This window comes from Rissa tridactyla, chromosome 1, assembly GCF_028500815.1.
Source record: "Rissa tridactyla isolate bRisTri1 chromosome 1, bRisTri1.patW.cur.20221130, whole genome shotgun sequence".
In the NCBI taxonomy this organism is placed as follows: Eukaryota; Metazoa; Chordata; class Aves; order Charadriiformes; family Laridae; genus Rissa; species Rissa tridactyla.
The window spans coordinates 70,524,196-70,544,229 of record NC_071466.1 but is presented as its reverse complement, the minus strand read 5'-3'; the positions used below and the strand labels follow the sequence as shown (position 1 = coordinate 70,544,229).

Here is a 20,034-nt window from a genome sequence, read left to right as displayed (position 1 = left end):
AAGACATATCCAGGAATAATGCATCAGCCGTGATAAAAAAAGCACTTTGCAGCCTGTTTCCATATTGCTTGTGTAGAGTGAGCTAGGTAAAGGATGGTTACAGCATTCACTATTTAGATGCACAGAGTATAATAATTGCTATTATTTTCCATCTTAATAAATAGTTGGAGAAAGAGAAACTGACATGAAGGACAAAACACATAAACAGCCCCCCGATCTTTAATGTGTACATGTCCCCTACTTGAAATGACCCTGGATGCTGGATTCTTACTGTAGAGTCCCTCCATCTAGTGGTTAGGTGAATGGGATGCCATATATTCTTCATAACCTTTCAAGATGTTCACAACTGAAAATGACTGAGAGCTGCTAAAATATGAAGGAAATGCTTTATGAGAGGAAGCGCGTAGCTACATTAAGTAAGGAGGAAAGACTAGGGTAAATGCAAAAAAGAAAACACAGGGGAATTCAATGGAAACAATCAGGTCATATCTTCATCACTGAAGCTTTCCCTTCCTAATAGCTAACTTCAGCCCAACTCCCTTGCCTTACATTTATTTAAAAAAGACAAACAGCTTGCCCATGGATGATGGGAGTATGCACAAGTTGTACATGTTAGTGTCTCATGGTGTGACCTGGGTACGTGCCTCTGGCACTGCGGGCCTCGCAGTTGCCTGCAAGATGCAACAACATTGCCCCTGTGTACACCCATCCTTCAGGTCTTTCCTGGGGCCTGTGCTTTCTTCTGAGCAGGTGAAATACCATCACTCATGGCCAGCTAAATCCAGAGGAAGCTGAACAGGGAATGCTGTAGGTCAAACTTTTGGCTCTGAAGCACAGGAGGTGGCAGGCTATCCCCTTGGGCAGGGCACTGACAAGGGCTCTTCTCCCATATGGAGCCACGTGGTTGCTCAGAAAAATATTAAAAGCAGTAAATCTTTCACCAGAGGCAGGGAGCTGCTATCCTGTTTTGTCCGGACTGTAAAACTCCAGCATTTAGGCTGAAAAAAGCCCACAGGCTCAGCTCTGGTTGCCACCTGGCTGCTCCCTCCAGCAATAGGCTGACTGGACTGGTTGGCTTGGGAGTGGTGAGGTCTGGAGTGACCCCTGCATTCCTAAATTGGGTAACCAGAACCTGTTACCTTGAAATCATTTTGTATGGCCTATAGCGATGTTATTATTCTTTGTCATACCATTGTGCAACAGTGTTCATGTATTTGGAAGGTGCTGGTTAGCCTTCTGCAAGGAAAGAGACAGACCTGTTCTCTTTTCTCTGCCAGGTCAGAAAAGTTTCCTCTAGGTCATGGCTCTTCCCCAGGTCCCTGTTGTGACAGGCCTACATGTTTGCCTACACCCTGTCTGAGGCTGTTCTCTGAGGTTCCTGGCAGAGTACCAGCCACAGCAGATATTTGGGGTCCTTTTCTTAAACTTCCAACCTAACAAGCTCCGCACTTAGAGCTAAAGCTGTTATCATCCCTTTTTACTAACGCCCCCCATTTCCTATTGTAAGCTCCTATTTTCAGTGGTTTGTGACCCCTCCAGACTTTGACCAGTGCTCTTGAAATTTTCCGTGCTTTGCGTGGAGCTCCCCATTTTCTTTTCCAATGAATGCAATAGCACCGCAGCCCGTCATTTGGTGAGCGATGTATCTGCTGCCTCTTGTCAGCTGGGAGGGGAGCAGATGCAGCCTTTGAGGTCAACCAAGCAACGTGTCACTCAGGCCCTTTTTGAGGACATTTCTACTGCTGCCATCCTCCTCACTGAATACCCCTGCGGCTTCTCACATGTTCTGTGGCCTGTCCCATCTCAGGTATCTGCTCAGCACACTGCTGTAGTCATCTAACTAGTGGTGTCTTGCATGCCAGATTGAGTGGAAAGGGGAGTATTGGGTATGTACGCAAGATGCAGCTTGGCTACAGGGCAAATCCAGACAAGACCTAATTGTGCCAGTCTTATGCTCAGCAGCTGAGATTACACAGGCTTGCCTGTCGCTGCCTCCAGCTGAGTTCTGAAAAATCAAAACACTTCTACTACTTCCCAGGATGAAAGTAGGGGAGACATGCCATTTTCTCATTAAAAACCCCTCCCCTTCTTTATTTAAATATAATGCCTTCTCTACATTAGAATAGGACTTCCAAATTTGGCAGGAGATGGCCTCTGTCCCAGAGAAAAAAACTGAGTTTACAGCAAAGACGTGTTTTCCAGCCATCCTAAATAGATACCTTTTGATCCCAATGGGCCAGTATTTCTTGCGTCATTTTTAAGATGTGGTTTACATCTTCTAGGTATTTTAAATGCATATTATATATATATCTTACATCTTCACATTTAGATTGAGCTTTACAAACTTGGCTATTCTAGAACATTATTTGAATCTATTTTTTCTCACTACTGTCTGATGCTCTTCTATTATCAGCTGGCTGTCCAGTCCCTCGGAGGTTCTGGTAGGCACTTCATTTAACTACTGAAAATACAGTGTGGCAATTGCATTAAATTGTCCAGTAGCTTTAAAATAAGCAATAGCATCATTTTAATGTTAAATTGCCTGTTGCTTTTTCATCTGCTGAACTGTAGCCTTTCTGTAGGTTACATCAACTTGAGCTATATTTTGCTGGAGGCCTTCCAGCACCTATAAAAAGAGATGTTTTAAAGATAACACCTTCTAAAGGTAGGCTGCAAACCTGCAAAGACAATGAAACTGAGAGAGTGTAGATACATATAGTACATGGTTTCAAAAACAAAAGTCTGGGGGAACTTCCTACAGAGCAGTCTAACACTTCTTGAAATCCTTTGGCATTTCTTCCATTGTCAACGTATCCCAGGATGTACCAGAGTGATACCACAACCACCCTGAGACTCCACCGCTTGCCTTCATCACTATCAAAGCAGCCGTGTTTGGGCTAAAGTGACTTGGAGAGACAGAAGTAGCTTATCAAACAAGATTACACAGTTCATCTGCCTTTCCCAAGATGTGGCACAAGGCTAGGGGAAGGAGGGTCACACAACAGCCCAACAGCATGCTCAGAGGCACCAAGCAATACGGCTTCTCCCAGTTGCGGAGCACAGTTGTGCAAGCACATCTCCAGCACACCTCACGTGTCCTGTGCATCAAGGCAAGCCAGCCATCAGCATGCTGTCTTCATCCGGGGCCATATCTAATTAAAACAGTAACTTTGATGCTGCATTTTTCTGGTGGCCAGAACACCAAGAAAAAGTGAGATCACTAACACTGAGGAAGCAGATGAGTTACATAAGCATAAAAACACAGTTAACAGCTACAGCAGCCCTGGACATCAAATAAAAACCTAGAGAAGCATTAAGTACATTTGGGGTTCAAGGGATGCCTCTAGAGGTCACTTGTCCTTTGGACTCATCATCGCATCCTTGTCCTCTCTGGAAAGCTGGGAAATCCAGGTCACCTGGGATTTAGAGTCATTAAGGAATGACCTACTTTATGATCTTTCCTTATTTCTGGTCCATTGCTTCCATTTCTTACTGCAATTCCGTACTTTTAATCTTTTCTCTGCAACAGTGAGAATAGAAATGTACTTTTGGAAAAAAAAAAGTACTTTCAAAAAACTCTGAAGTTCTAGTTTGCTTGTTCCCAGGATCTGGACTGTAAGTAAATCATATTATAGAGTTATAAGAAGAATTATAAGATGAGGCACATAAAAATAAAAACAATTGGCGATGTTGGTGTAAACATGGAAGAGAAAGACTCTGTGAGCATGACCACTAACCAAGTTTTCTTTCCAATAGGTTTGTCTCATGACAAATGAGTTTTTAAACTCAATTATAGAAGACTGCAGTGGAAGGTCACCCTTAATAGATCCTGGGGACACATTGTGAATGTTCTATTTGAAGAACAGCTGTGATCAGAGCTTTCTTCTTTTTAATTATCAGAAGAGGAAGATGAGAGGAAAAAAATACCCCAAAAAATCAAACCAGAACTTAATTCAGAGTGTATTCTCTGGTGTCAAATTTGAGTTCATTTTGCATTGCGTTTTTCTTCTTGATAAGAACATTAAGGGTCCTTCTGCTGTAGTGATATGTGAAGAACTCAGTGTCAAAGACCTCTGTCCACCTAATATGTTTCAAAACCTCAATCAAATTTGCAAGGAAGATACTGGGACCAACAGACAGACAGACAGATTTATTAACATATTGACATATTGACACAGTGACATATTGACACAGGCTTCCCTTCCTAAAGAAACAGGCTAAAGACGTAAAAATAAAAGGATACATACCAAAATCCCATCCACGGTCACTTCAGTTTTACACATCTTTCCTTCCCTTCTTTCTGTTCTATATTTTTTCTCTGCTGAGGGTAAACTCTTGCAAACTGTTCAGGAGAGAGGTATTATCTAAACATGGAGGGAAAATGTGTTGACTGATGCTTTTGCCTTTATCAAAGATCTTTAACCATGGATGCCATGGCTAGCTGGGGCTTTGCATTCCTCAGTTAATATTAAACTTGTAACATAGCTGCAGCTAACATGGGATCCTGGATTCTTTAATCAGAGAAAATTCCTATTAGTCATGAAAAATTTAGTTCAAATGAGCAATACAGGATCGGACCATTATCTATTATTAATCCTTTTTTCAAGCTAAAGTAATTATGAGATAAACGAATTCTGTTCTTGGAAAAAGAAAAAAGAATAGTCCCCAGTGTTTTCAGAAAGGATGGATTTTATTTTGTAATTGCCTTTTTGCAGAAAATCATTGGAAGACTAGACAGGAAAAATACTTTTTATTTTTTGGCAGACTAAGTTGGTATGTGTTCTATTTACTTTCAACAGGAACATTTCTACTGAAATTCCAGGTAGAACCAACCACTCTAGAAGGCTAGAATCATAATTAACTGAAAACACACAGTGTCACCATATTATTTTGCTTTGCATATGTACTTACACAGTTATTATATATGTTTTTAACTCGCAGTACGATACATAAACACATATGTTATGCAAAAGCACCCACACCACAAAGAGGCAGGTAAAGCTCTGATGATTTCCACTGCATTAGCATGTGCAAGTTGTACACCAGGCAGCAGGAGACGACATTTGACTCGGGTGATTAGTGGCTTCCACCTTTAACTGTGTTCTGTTCACTTACAGAGTAGTGCACATCAGTGTTCTCCTGCATCAGCTTAAACCCATTCGTTTCAAACTTCTTTTTTTTTTTTTTGGGTAGGTAACGTTTAGATGCATTGCATTCCAGGGAGCTGCCTTTTTGCTTATTTATGTTTGTAGCTTTACATGGGATTAGTTCCCTCAGGTGCAGTTTTCTCTCAAGCACCGCATTCAGGAGGAAAAAAGATCTTAAAGTGGACATAAATTACATTTGTCTGAGTACAAGACTCAACCGATATACTTTAAACATTTGAATACTTCCTGAAATGCCGCTGGCACATCTGGGTTTGCTAAACAGATGCTGTGGGAAGTTGAGGAATTAACCATAACCTCAGGAGACCAGTGTGCTGAGGCTCCATCTAGAGTCACCGGAGACAGATACTGGCTCCAAAATTAGCGGCCTTTAAGAGTTCGCTTTTCTCTGATGGCTGCAAAGATGCTTAGGGAGACCAACAATGCTATTCTGGAGTTAGTGTTTCTCAATGTTTCCTAAGAATGTTTTCATAATCCCTGTAAAATGAGTCTAAGTGCCCAAACCTGATCTATACACGCTCAATCTTGTGCTGACTTCCATGGGCTTTGGATCAAACTTAATGGCCATCTCACAGAGCTACTGCAGGGGAAGTCTGCTTTAAAATAATGCTTGTGCATGGCACCGAATGGGCGTGTTCTGTAGAGAATGAAACTTTTCCCTCACAGTTATCACCAAAGTGCTCAGCAGTACAAAGACACTGGAAAGGGTTCTGTAGTTGTCTGCAGAGAAATGCATTCACACCAAGGCTTAAAAATAAAAATTGGCTGTTATCTTAAGGTTTAACCTCCATCTTAGAGCTCTGGACTCCAAAAGGGCTTGATGCATTAGTCCAGAACAGTTCAAAGGAGAAGCAGAGACAATGCTTTAAATACTTCCACAGCAGCATTGGGTTTGCCCACAGGCTGTTAACTGCTGGTAAATTCATCATACCAAGATGAGCCATTGTACCATCACATTGAAACCGATCATTTAAATCTGTGCTCCTGTTTACCCAGTTCCTCTCCATTTCCCCAAAAGCCCAATACAATAGCTGAACTATGTCACTATTTGGCACACCTTTTTAAGAGAAAAAAAAACTTGTTTTTGATGATTATCAGGAGTCAGTCCCTTTTATCAAAATGGTAAACTACCATGATGTCTGCAGGGCTTCCCCAGTCCCTGGCGGAGACAATTAAAGTATTCCCACTGCATTGTCTCACTTTTGGGTTTGGCTCTGTTTTGGTTCTGGAACTATAATGTCGATTATCGTTGCTTACCCAAGACCAATATTCCCAGTTTGCTAAAGCAATAAATCTAACAACTCAACTTCTTAAAGCCTATCTTTTTTCACTTTTCCCTAGGTTGGAAAAATCCACAAGAATGCTGCCCGCAAAAGAGAATACCACGTACTGTTCATGGTAATCACTACAGTTATCTGTTATCTCGTGTGTTGGATTCCCTATGGAGTTATAGCATTACTTGCAACATTTGGTAAGCCAGGTGTGGTGAGTCCAGTTGCAAGCATCATACCTTCCATCCTAGCAAAAAGCAGCACTGTTTGCAATCCAATTATCTACATACTTATGAATAAGCAGGTAAGAAATATATTTTAAAAATTTATTTTCCTCTGCATCTGTCAGGCATTCTTGGCCACAGTGATTACCAGTCCTATAGATGTGTCTTTGGGAGAAGGGCATTAGAGGCTTGTCCAAATGATATCACTGGAGTCTTGGGGTGAAAGCAGTTGCAGTCAAGATAATATATTGCTAGATGGGAAGAACAGATAAACATTTGCTTACTGAAATTGCTTGTGTTCTTCTGAGGACACACTGGGTGTTAATGTGTATGCTGCAGGGTTGCCAAAGGTATTGCCATCTATTTACAGGAAGAATACTCAAACATTTGGGGGGAGGGAGGAGAAAAGAGGGACGAGAAGTGGAAGGGATTTCATGACCTTGAGAATAACGTAAAGGAGGAGCCCATTTGCAAATACTTACCATTTTCGTGACAGATCCCCTTGAACACAAATGTTCACTGCAATTACAGTTTTTGTGGACTTCTGCGTCCTTCCTGTTAAAATTTCAGTTCAGCTACATGCCAAAATAGATAATGAATTTTGTCCCATGAGGACCAAGGCCAATTCTAACACTTCTAAAATGCCTAGATGCAGTTCAGGTCCCTTATTCCTGTAAATAGCATTTTCAGTACACAAAAGTAAACTTCCTAATGTTTCTGTGTTGACAGCTCTGACTCTAAAGTTTGATAATGGCAAATCTGGAAGTTTTGAAAGTGTTTTACAGTAAGAAACTTAGAAAATAGGCATAATTTATGAAAATGCCTTATCTTTTTTATTACATTACATGTTAGAGGTTATTCTCTATTTCCTTTCTTTATTATGTCCATTACAGTATTATAAAGCAAATAAACCCCCTTTATCCTTTCTTGCTTAGTGTATGCTGGAGCCTACCCTTAGTGTTTATCAACAGCAGCATTATATTATTATGGAGTCTAGATAAGGGAAAAGTTGAATGTAACAGCCAAATACATTCCAGTTTTGCCACAGCCTGAGATCATTCTTTGTCTGGTGCATCTAACCTAAAGTTCTTAAACAAGGAATGAATCTACTGGAGTTTGAGGGAAAGATCTCAGGCAAGCCATGAAACCTCCCTGAAATCAGACGGAAACCGTACTATTGCCTTCCCCAAGGCCAGGACTTCATTTCCAAAGTCTAGTTTGAGCTGATGCTGAAAAAGATAGAGAGCTCCATTTGAAAAGTTCTAATGCTGAAGCAAAACAGTAACTTCTTCTCCTTCCCCCTACCTTTTGCAATTCTTACGGAAACTTCTCAACAGCAGCATCTGTCTTGCTTCTTTACTCTCTGAGCACTTTGACTGAAGTCCTTGAGTTCCATGAGGTGATCTGACAGTGCTGTCATCACTGGAGCAGGCTATAACAGGGATCACAAGTACGTTTTGGCACTATCTTTACACATGGAGCACATCACAAATAGCAAGAGTACAGATGCCAGAGGAAAGATATGGCTCCTACAACACATGAACTCAGTACAGAGCCTGGGGTGCCTCCATATGTCACACAAACAGAATCACATGCACAATTACCTGTGCCGACAACCTGGCATCCACAGATACACACACAATTAAGGCTGGTTTTATATTCTCAAAGTGCTCCAAGCAGTTATTGAGAACTGAGTATTCTGCAGCATCAAAGGCTTATGAGCCAGTCACGCTGCTGTGGGTGTGCTGAGGCAAAAACCAAAGGCTTACTGTGTAGAAAATTTTGATTAGCAAAAATAAAACCGGGGTGTTTGCATATCACAGGAATGTAGCAAGCTGTCTAAAATCATTCTTTCCTTCCAGCAGCTGCCTCTTTCAGCTACAAAGGAAATACTTCTGAATGCTTGTTTCCCGATACGGCGTTTACTTTTGATCCAGTCAATCATCTCTTATAAGGAAAGATCAGTGTGGGATGATCTGTCTACGAGGGGAAGATGTGTTAGGACAATTTTGAAGCAAGGCAGGCTGTTTCTTAGCAGCAGGAAATGAAAAGACTGTACAACAATTCAGGAGCACCATGGCAGGGAACTGGAAGCAGTTCCTTAAATGTACTTCCTTCGTCTCCAGTCATATGCGAGACCAATGTACATTTCTCTCTTTGAACACCGAGAATGTTTCATTTGTTTCCCACTGCCTGCTGTTGCACAGCTGCCACCAGTTAACAAAAAAATGCAAGAGGGCAAAGTTAAATCAGTCTTGGAGGGTGGATCATTAGTTGCCAGCTGGAAGTTGCTGCATGGGTTGGGTTTTTTTCATAGTTAGCTTCCTTATTGTTGCAGAAATCAAGACAAAAATCACTCCTGAAAAGGAGCTCAGTCAGATATTGGGTAAATACTTCTCACTGTAATAAAATCAAAATAATAGCTAATGCCTAGCATTAATCTGCAGCTCTCATCTGCTGTGCCACTGTGTATTAGCAGTGAAAATAATTGTTTTTATCTGACACTGAGGAATGAGCTTCACTCAAAAAGGGTGCAACGCATTCCTCCGTCTGTTCCCCTTCCTTTCAGAACAGGAGCAGTAGTAACACCCTCATCCCGTGCGTCACCGGCATTCGCAGCACCTCAGCTACTCTATAGTTGTTCTCATTCCTTTCTGTAAATTCCACGCCTCAGGAAAAGCTATCTTCTCCCCAGCAGTCAGCTTTTCTGGGCTTCATGCTTAGCTGAGAATTGTCACAGGAGGCTGGTGCCTCCCAACACAGAAATCATCTGGCCTGCATTTTTCACAGTCCTCTATTTTCGAATGTGAGATGCCACAGTAGGCTATTTACTCCTGCATCTTCTAAATACACTGAGAACATATGGCTTAATTTTTAGTTCTCTGCGCATAACCTAACCTTTTTGCTTTGGGAATTGCCCTGAAAATTGCAAAACAGCATTGGTTGACTGCAGCTGTGCTGTTAGCTTCCAGCTATCATAAATCAATGTGGAATATCGTGGAACCGTCAGCCTTAAAACTCATACTGCACAGCACACGTTTAAATTAACTCTCAAGCAGGCCCTGAGTCACTTTCATGGTCGAGGAACCCCCAGAGAAAAAGTTTTGTCTTTGCCGTTGCCTTCTGCACTGACCTGAGGCAATAAAATGATGAATTTCTTTCCAGTCGCAGGGACTCCCTCGGGTGGGATGCCTTGGGGCACATGCTTCTCCTCCTTCCTCGGCTCTCCTCCAGGAGGAGAGAGACACACCATTTAAGCTGGACTGTTGCTGGGCTGATAACATCACGCCAGGCAGACATTAAACCTCAATGACAAAGCTTAAACGACTGTAAAACACTAAACTGCCTGAGACCGAGTGATGTTCAGGGGGAAGCTGGAGGAGACAGTAGAGGAAGAGACTCTGTCTTCCCTGTTCTCTCGCTATGGGTGCCTAGGGCTGCCCTCCCCAAAGGGCAGGCCCCCAAAAATGCAGGCCATAGCCAAGTACCATGACATCTGGGCTGGCGCTGCCCCCCAGTTGCCAGGGCTAGCTGGGCAGGGTCAGCATGCTTAGGCTTTCAGTGCATCAGTCTTTTACAGTTATACAGTTAACGCAGTTATGCAGATTTTCTGTTTCATCTTCTCTTCCCTCTCTCAGTGTCTTATTCCCCTCACAGCTCCCTGTCAAGCTTGCATTGTCTCTCTTCAAACGTCCACCCATGCAACCACCCTAAACAGATTTTTAATGACAGCTTCAACTACCTTCCTTTCACCATGACAGAAACCTGCTCGCGTTACGTGCAAGCAGGTATTAAGCATTTACCCGAGAAAAATGGAGCTCCCCCATAGCCATGGGCTTGCTGTTGAGGCGATGATCGCTTGGAGCATCTTGCTTTCACGTATTCTGTAGAAAAGCACAGGAACCCCGTCATGGAAGAGCTTTCTGGGTGTTGTAACTGTGCTTGAGGACATACTGCACTGAGAGCCAGGGATCATTAGCTGGAAACATAATGGCGAGGCAACTTTTGAGGTTAACCTTATCTTACATATAAGAAGTTCATTTTTTATTGATACAGAAGTTGAGATATGAATAATGAGTGCTTGAGAGGGGATGGTTATGGATGAGGCACAGTGAGACTGAGTGAATCTGCGCTCGCTATTTCACGTAATTTCAAGTTAGCCCACAGAGAAAACAGAATTTGCTGCATTGCTAACTGACAGCCAAATTTAAGTCAAATTAAACCTGTGTCACTCAAAGATCTACAGAACCAATCACTTGAAAGCCACTGATCAGATACTAAGTCACAACCTTAGCTGCTCCATTGCAGCTCATGGGTTTCCCACTAATTACTCCACACGTTTAGTTGCTCAGGTAGTGCACCTAAGGCTCCCTGGACTACTGAAACTCAGGCTAGCACATCTGATACTATTTTGCGTATTAGAATTTGGAAAAAAGCCCATCCAAACCCTGTGATCAACAATGTGCTATTTCTGGTGTCAGAAAGTGCCTCTGAGCAAAAGTAAGGAGGGAGAGTGTGAGGGAAGGGATGTATTAGATGTGAGTAAAAGTCCCTGATGAGCAGTTTGATTTCTACTCTCTGTCTTCTTGTGTTAAAATCATTGCACTTTTAAAAATAGAAGCTGACCCTGTCATTTTCCCCAAGGATCTGGTGAACTGATGCTGAAAAGAATATATACACTTACTTGAAAATAATTAATACTGTGACCTTTCCAAATTTATCATGTATTGGGGAGGGGAGGTGGGCGGGGTGAGAGAGAAATTAAATAGAAAGAGTGAACAAACTAAACCAGTTACAAAGATTTTTTTTTTTTTCGCTGGTGGACAATGAGATTCGTATAATAATAATAATAATAATGTACTTAAGAGTGTTCCTCAGTGAGACCTGGACCCAGCACGTGCAACTGTGTTTCTCATGAGTGAGCATTTACTCAGACCACGCAGCCCTGGTGCTCCAGTGGGACTGCTCACACGTTGAATTGTCTTCAGGTTTATCTTCACTGTTCACGCCCACAAGGTAAAACAGGCGCCTGGGCCCAAGCTGAGAGCCTCTACAGAAGGGCTGTGAAGAAGCAGGGGAACATTGTTGGAATCCGATGCGTGATACGCAGGAGTTAACCCAGCAGGGAGATGGAGTTCCCCCAGCAGGTTAGAACTGTGAGCAAAAAGGAAAGGCGTTTCTGTATTATTTTGCTACATTAGGATGCATGATAGCACACCATCCAGAGATCACGAGTCAGACACCTCCCAGGCACGCTGTGGCTGCGTTGGTCCCCGAGAAGCTGTACCGCCACCACCACCCGCCTCTCACCCAGTGGTTCACTACTCACACCAGCCTCCTCTTCCAGGGCCTTCGCGAAACGTCCCTGCTGCCAGACGAGGAACAAGGAGTCCTCCTTTCTTTAATGATAATCTGTCTGTGCCTTGTATACGCAGTTTTCTAACAACTCTTTTCAGTCCTTCTTGATCTTACCTCAGGCACTGAGCAGGGAGAAATGCAAACGCACTTTGGAAAACAGAGCTACATATGATAGTAATAAAAAAAATAATAACAACCTTAACATTTCCCAACTGGCTGTATAACAACTGTATTTTCACAATCAGTTTTCATATGGTATTGTGCAATTTTCTGTATGTCCAACAAAGGTAATGTTTCATTTTTAAAGCTGCAGGAATACGTGGATAAGTTAATGCCATTGGTTTTTTTTAAGTCTGCTCATTTTCCCGCTTGGAAAACTAAGATATTTTAGCTGCATGAGGACACAAAACTACAGATGTGGAAAGACAGTATACAGTGCAAGGACAATTGTGTCAAACCTCATTTTATGCACTAGTTGGAACACACCTATTAAGTCCTGAAAAGAGACCCTCTTTGTTAGTTCATGCCCTTCTAGAGTTTTGTGGGCTTACCATAAGATCTATTATCATACGTTGCTATAATTTTTCATTAAAATTAATGTATACGTTAATAGTCATGATCTGTTTTTTCATATTTTCTCTTCACTGGTAGCTTTGAGTAAATAATAGTCAACATAAAGAAGTGATGCTCCATTACCTTCTCAGTCATCTGGAAATGGCAAGAATTTTTGTCCAAATAGAATTGCACACTTGAGCTTTTAAGTTGACAATGTTAAAATGATCTCTTAGTGCAGAATACACTATGTACAATACTATAGTACAGTTCAGAAGTGTTTTGACTTTATCTCTGTCCCAACATGCAGTGTTATGACTTTTTAAAATTGAGGGGCAAAGAGAAGAAAGGTCTCAAGGGCACCTTTGCAGCTGTCATAAGGTATAACTGCATTTCACACATTGAGTTTAAAATTACTTTAGGAATTTATCTTGCGGCTCATGACAAAAAGATCAGTTCAGGCAAATAACCTGGGCATTTAACTAAGTTCCCAAGCAGCACCAGTCAGCCTTCACGCTGCCCCAGACTACATCCTTGGCACAACCCATTGAGTATGTTGACATGAGCTCAGCCTTGTCCTGCCTGCCGTGTGGATGTTCTCTGGGGGCTGATCCAAACTCATCATCACAGAAGGGTTTAAGACTTGCTTCTTTAGACCCCAGGCAAAAGCAGGAAGCAGGCAGCCAGGCCATCTCTCGTGCAAGCAAAATATTAAATAAAGTTGGAAACTAATACGCATGAATGAACACAAATACAGGATAAGTACATGTGGTTTAGACTATATAATGACTTGCAACTTATGGCTAGGGAATGCAGTAATGGAAGTTACGTCCAGTTAGAAGATCTTCCTTTCTGGAAACACGGAAAGTGAAGGGCAGCAATATCTATTTACTTTATATATAATTTTAAACAGCATCTAATATGTCGATATCTCTTCCTGTATTGCTTTTTTCATAGCACTGGAGAAACACGGGGCTTCACAGAAGTGGGAAGAGACCTCCACATTAGACAAGGGAAATTAACAGGTCAGAATGGGAAAATGCAATGAGTAGGGCTTGTAGCAAAGGCAATGTGATCCTTTTGTAGTCCATACCCACTCTGCAAAAGAAAACAGGCATTTCTGAAAGAATGAGAAAAGAGGAGACTCCAAAGAGAATGAAGCTGAGGTTAAATTTGAAGTGACAAGCAGCACAGAAAGAGAGAGGGAGGATCCCTTAAGGGTACAAACTGGGATCAATACTATTTGATGTCTTCAGAGACATAGGGGGATTGAGTGCACCCTCAGATGACACCAAACTGAGTGGTGCCATTGATATGCCTGAGGGAAGGGATGCCATCCAGAGGGACCTTGACAGACATGAGGAGTGGGCCTGTCCAAGTGTTATGAAGTTCAACAAGGCCAAGTGCAAGGTCTTGCACCTGGGGCAGGGCAATCACCAGTATTAATATAGAATGGGGAATAAATGGATTGAGAGCAGCCCTGCAGAGAAAGACTTGGGGGTACTGGTGATTGAAAAGCTGGACGCGAGCCATCAATGTGTGAATGCAGCCCAGAAGGCCAACTGTATCGTGGGCTGCAAAACAAGAAGCGTGGCCAGCAGGTCGAGGGAGGTCAGTCTCTCCCTCTACTCCACTCTGGTGAGACCCCACATGGAGTACTGTGTCCACCTCTGGGGTCCCCAGTACAAGAAAGACACGGACCTGATAGAGCAGGTCCAGAAGGGCTGGAACACTTGTCCCTTGAAGAAAGACTGAGAGAGGTGGTGTTCAGCCTGGAGAAGACTCTGGAGAAACCTTGTTGTGGCCTTTCAATATATAAAGGGAGCTTATAAGAAAGGCAGATGGAGACTTTTCACCAGGGCCTGTAGTGACAGGCAAAAGGAGTAATGGTTTTAAACTGAAAGAAGGTAGACTTACACTGAATGTAAAGAAGAAATTTTTTATGATGAGGGTAGTGACACACTGGAACGGGTTGCCCAGAGAAGTTGTGGAGGCCCTATCATTGGAATTGCTTAATGCCAGGTTGGACAGAGCTTTGAGCAACCTGATCTAAAGATATTCCTGCACGTGGCAGGGGGATTGGACTAGATGATCTCTAAAGGTCCCTTCCAACCCAACCCGTTATACCATTCTATGATATAGAAAGTAATCTTGTCATATAATACACTTACAGTAGGTCTTTTCTTGTCTCTTCCACGTATTCTGTAAACCTGGATGACTAATCTATTTCTTCAGAGGTTTAAGTGATCTGTGTTATTTAGAATAAGCCCCTACGCACGATGCAGGTAAACATGTTAACCTATTTGGATGAGTCAACTTTCCAAAAAAAAAAAAATAAATAAAAAAAATAGTTGAATCTCAATTTAAGAGGTCCCTTAAGAGGTCCACCCTAGTGCATTTTCATTGAGATTAGCTTAGAAAAGAGGGACCATTGCTTCAGCTGTTTCCTGACAACCTTACAGGTGATGCTGGTCAATAGAAAGGGTCATCGTCACATTTACCCTGGCAGAGACAGGGAAATCAGAGTTAACTGCAGTGGTTGAATCACAGGAGATTAATGTTGCTGCCTACTTGAAGCCTAGCACAGAAATATCTGTAGGAAAAGATTTGACCTCTAAAATCATTGTCGCTATCCAAAAGGCAATAAAACAACAAACTGTTTAAGGGTTCAAAGAATCTGTAGAGTTACACATCTCAACTTTTCTCCAGTACAGGCAAAACAGCTTCAGTCAAATTGTTTGCACTTGCCTATTGTGATCAGCCTACAGTTGTGCTGGGAGCTTCAGGACACCATTTGCAATCAGCTATTTTTCACACACTTCAACCTGTAACATTAAACCTGCAGGACAGATTGAGAGATATATTGAAGTTTCCAGTATCCGGAGCTTACTACAGAAGCAAGGAATGTGGTATATTCACAGCTAAAAAAAAAAAAGCTGTTAGGATTCTTATAAGCAAGGCCCCTTGGTGTCCTGTTTGCTCTTGAAAGCGTACACCAGCAGAAACTCAACCAAAGCGGTATTTCTTTGCTGTCTTCACATGTACATTTCTCCTCAAGAGTCTGGATGGTCAACAGCTCAATCAGTGCTAAGTCAAATGCAGGCAAAAAAGGTATTAATGACAACTGTGCTGTTTCTCACTTGCCATTACTGCAGCGTGATCTAAAAGTCGGGTGAAAGCACTTGGCATTTTGGTATCTTTTTCTGGACTGATTTCCAAGTTTGGTGTGGACAGTTAAGGACCTACAAAGGCATACAGGATCTACAGTTAGACCGCACTTGTGCTGCTCTTCAAAATAGCGTTGCCAAGCCACACTGAACAGATGTTATGGGACCTTCTGTTGCAGTGATCTCAGCTGCAATGCCAGGTCAGGGATCAGACTGAATTTTAGCCCGTGCCTTGGTCTGGCTACGGTCAAGCATTAATTTTGCCTCAGCATTCCCCATTTTAATTCTGATGTTTCTCCTTTTCTATGATAGGTCCACATTTCACAGCTATGTATTTGCTGCAGCTTACCATTTCAAAGCTGAATGCAGGTGTAGGTCAGATGATGAAGAAAACAGAACCTCTAATGCGATGCAACAGATTATATAAACAAGAATTTAGTTGCTTTATGAGGACAATCAAATTCAACAGATGAAAAAGATTTGATAAGTGTAACCCTGGAGGTAACAGAACCTCTCATTTTCCTCTCCTGTTCAATCACTGAATAATCTCTAGTGATGTGTCTATGACATAATACTAAAATTCTATATAGAACACGATGTTTTTGTATATTTTGTGTCAGCTGACATTACTTCTTAGAGTTTTACTGTATCTACCAGGTATATCTTTGTAGTCATGTATCCAGCTAAGAATTGAAGCAACAATCATTTCAGATTAGGTGGATAGAGAAAAAAGCAAATGAGATTTCCTGAATATTTTTCAACATTTAGGTAACCTCCTCTAAACAAATATTGTTTATTGATTTAATCCTCGTATCATTGTAAAGCAGATCATTATCATCATCCTAGTTTTACAGCAGGAGAAATTTGAGGATCAAAGGTTAGATTACTGTTCAAAACACCATGAAGTTGCATGGCAAGTCTAATTCAAATCTGTAGAACTTTATTTTATGATTTAATCATGATGTCCTTCTTCCTTCAGGGCAAAAAAAGCTGCTGTACTCAAGGAAATAACTGTTGCCACAGTATGGAAAAAACAACATAAAACTATACTGGGTCTGTAATTCGTTAGAATAAATCCCTTTTCATTATAAACTGCATCATTTAATGCAATTCAGAAATTTGACAGCATCCAAATGAAAAAAAAATAATTGAGGTTCCCTGTCTTTTGAAGCAGAAGCTGTTGCAGAGCTTTGTTCCTCTGATGTTTAGTATATTAATTGCTTTCAAACTAAATTTATCTGTAGCCAGTTCATGAACATTTATTCCTGATTTACTCAAAGAGCCTTTCTTCTTCGGTAGTTGTCTTCTTTTCACTGCAAAGGCACACTGCAAACAGATCACCTTCTGTCTCCATATTGCTGGGCTGAACTAGTTTAGTGCTTTTTGCTTCCTCCAGTGACCTAGGCTCTTAGCTGATTTTTTTCTCCCTAGTATTCACTGTCAGGGCATGTGGTAACAGTTCAAAGCTACGTGAGGGCAGGAACAGACTAGGTATTAGGAAACGTTTCTTTACTGAGAGGTTGATCAAACACTGGAACATTCTTCCTAGATAAGTGGTTGATGCCCCAAGCCTGTCAGTATTTTAAAGGCATTTGGACAATGCTCTTAATAATACGCTTTAACTTTTGGTCAGCCCTGAAGTGGTCAGGCAGTTGGACTAGATGATCATTGTAGGTCCCTTCCAACTGAAACTCTTCAGTTCTATCCTATCCTACTGATGTCAAATCTAAACACAATTATAAGCATCTTTAGTACTACTTTTTGCTATATATAATCTCATGCTCAAAAGTATTCAGTGCTCTTGATGCTGTGCAAATGCCTGTGACCAAGAATATGCCCAGTTGATATCACTAATGTGTAGTCATAGCAAAAGCAGTCCTGCAAAGGTCCTATCTTTCATTAGTTGCATTCCCTTGCTTTGTAGGCAATGGGCCACTCTTGTGGCATGGGTATGTGGTGGCAAAAGCAACACTCTGGTGAACGACACATTGCCTTCATAGTACTTTCCTTTTCTATTCTGCCCTTGTAGTAACTCTTCTAGCTTTCTGAAATTATGAAAAATTCAAATAAAAAACAATTATTCAAATTATAACCATTTTGGTAATCGTGCTCGGGACTGTGTATTTCGCTGGGGGAACAACTTCTTAGGAGTCCATTAGGTGTTAGTAGAGGACCAACCCTTCGATGCATTAGGAGTTATTCCTTGTTTCTGTCTTGTTTGCAGCGCTTAACTCTCTTGATTATTAACTTCAGAACCTGGACTGAAAACAAGAACATCAGTTCTACAGTGATTTCTTAAATCCCTTTATTCTATTAAATTAGGGCTTAGGGCCGGATTTTCAGAAATGGGTGTATAGAAATATGCAGGGTCGATTATATAGGGTACAACTATTCTATACTGAGTACTTTATGGATGACCCTGCTTCAGGTGTAATATTTTATCCCTTTTAGGGGCAATACTTACTCACGACCTTACAACTCACCCAGGGCTTTGTAAGACTGCTGTGTATGCTGGTTTTACACCAAGAGGAACACACTACAAGTAGGATTCAAAGGTTGACCAAAACCACATATAACTTGTCTTCTTTTTCACCTTCACTGCCTTCTCTCTCAGTGGTGGCCAACATCAAAATCAAGGGATTTCTATGTGAGTTATAAAACAAAAACCAGGCAGTTTCGTAACTTGTTGGGCAGTTTCCCATTAAAGCATTTTCTCAGTGCAAAATGTTGTTTCTGCAAAATTAGAAGTTGTTAATTTTGCCAATTTTATTTTCAGCGGGGGAAAAAAATAAGGACAAAACACCCCATTTCAGGGCAGATCTCCATGCCTAAGCCTTTACACCTCAATTCCTGTAAAAGGTATCTTCATTGAAAAACACCGTCCTTCACCCAGGCAGATCAAGCTTCCTGAGCAGCCTGCATCCCCCATGCACCAGAGCAGGAACAGTGGTGGCTTAGCTAGGGAAGGACACGCAGTGAAATGTAGTCCAGCCCAGAAATCTGGTTCACAGGGGAACACACAGAATGAAGCTGAACTTTAATTCCCTGAAGGCATCTACCTGTAATTGGATATTTTGACAGTCCAAGGTTTTGTCTGGATTTTTTTTTGACAATTTGTTTTGGTTTTGTCCGAGATAAGAAAGAAACTGTAGAAGAATTAGAAATCCCATCACAACAGAAATCCTGATTTCTCAACCCAGTCAGTTCTGTTGTTTCCTGTTCTGTTGCATCCTCTCTTTTTGTTTATACATAAAGCCAAACAACTGCTACCAAAACACAGTCAAAAGTCAAACCAGCCATGGTAATTGCTAATTCTGTCTTACGTAAAATCAATACCTGATTGGCTGCAAACCAAGGTAAAGATAAAAAAAATGGAAAGACTTGGTTTCTATCCCTTATACCCACCTCTTACCACACTGCAGCTCTCTGCCTGAAAAACAGCGTCAGCTCTGTAACAAAAGCTCTCATCCAGCAGCAGGATGCATATCTGGTAATTAAAAGGTTCTCACAGCATTCCCATATCAGAGCATCTCCAGTATGTCACGCATAGCAAGTGATGGAAAGATCGTTTTGGACAACAGAAGCTGTAGCAACAGGCAGGTGGTATGGGAATGTGGGGGAAGGGAGCGCTCATGAGAACCTGTACTTCAGCCAGAGGCAGAATGAAAGATAGTGCTGAGGAAGAGGCAGTAGATAAAATGCCCAAGAACTGCTGAAGTCTTTGTGTGTTCGTGAGTGTTGGCAGAATGTAAGACAGTGACCCACCCTCAAGCAAAAAGACCCTGAGTAATTCACAAGGGAAGATAGACAATGGTATCATACTACAAAAATTACTTCATGAAAATAAGGCTTTGGATTTCCTTGTGCAGTGTGCTTGGTCTCAGCCTAAGTAAAACTCTGTAAGGAACACATCAGAAAGAACTGTTTTCCCTAAACTTGTGTTACACACATAGGCAAGGAGAGGAAGCTCATAACCGCCAGTAAAAAAGAACACCATAAGATCACGTTTCTACAAGTGTTCATTAATGTACTTTAGTCATAGTGGAATTGGGGCAGGAATATATCAGCATAAACCTGTCACAGTCAGCTGGAGTCTTTCTTTCAATCCTTTTGGGCTGATACAGAGTCCATGGGTGAAAAACTGAAAATGCAAGAAGAAACGGGATAGGCAGAACAGCGCATTGACTGTGACTAAATAAACACATACATTTTTCAAGTGTCAAAATACTTCTTGTTGTTATGCTTTGAACTTTCAGCAAAATGCGAGTTATTTCAAAATGATCTGGAATCATTCATC

At 41.5% G+C, this 20,034-nt stretch overlaps 1 protein-coding gene across 1 annotated transcript in view; it reads left to right on the top strand.

Annotated features, from left to right (window-relative positions):
* LOC128904446 (pinopsin-like) overlaps window positions 1-20,034 on the top strand; it is an 87,453-nt gene that overhangs the window by 54,652 nt on the left and 12,767 nt on the right. The window contains exon 3 of the mRNA XM_054188790.1: window positions 6,507-6,740. Coding sequence (XP_054044765.1) covers window positions 6,507-6,740 — 234 coding nt within the window. The remainder of the gene's footprint in view (window positions 1-6,506; window positions 6,741-20,034) is intronic.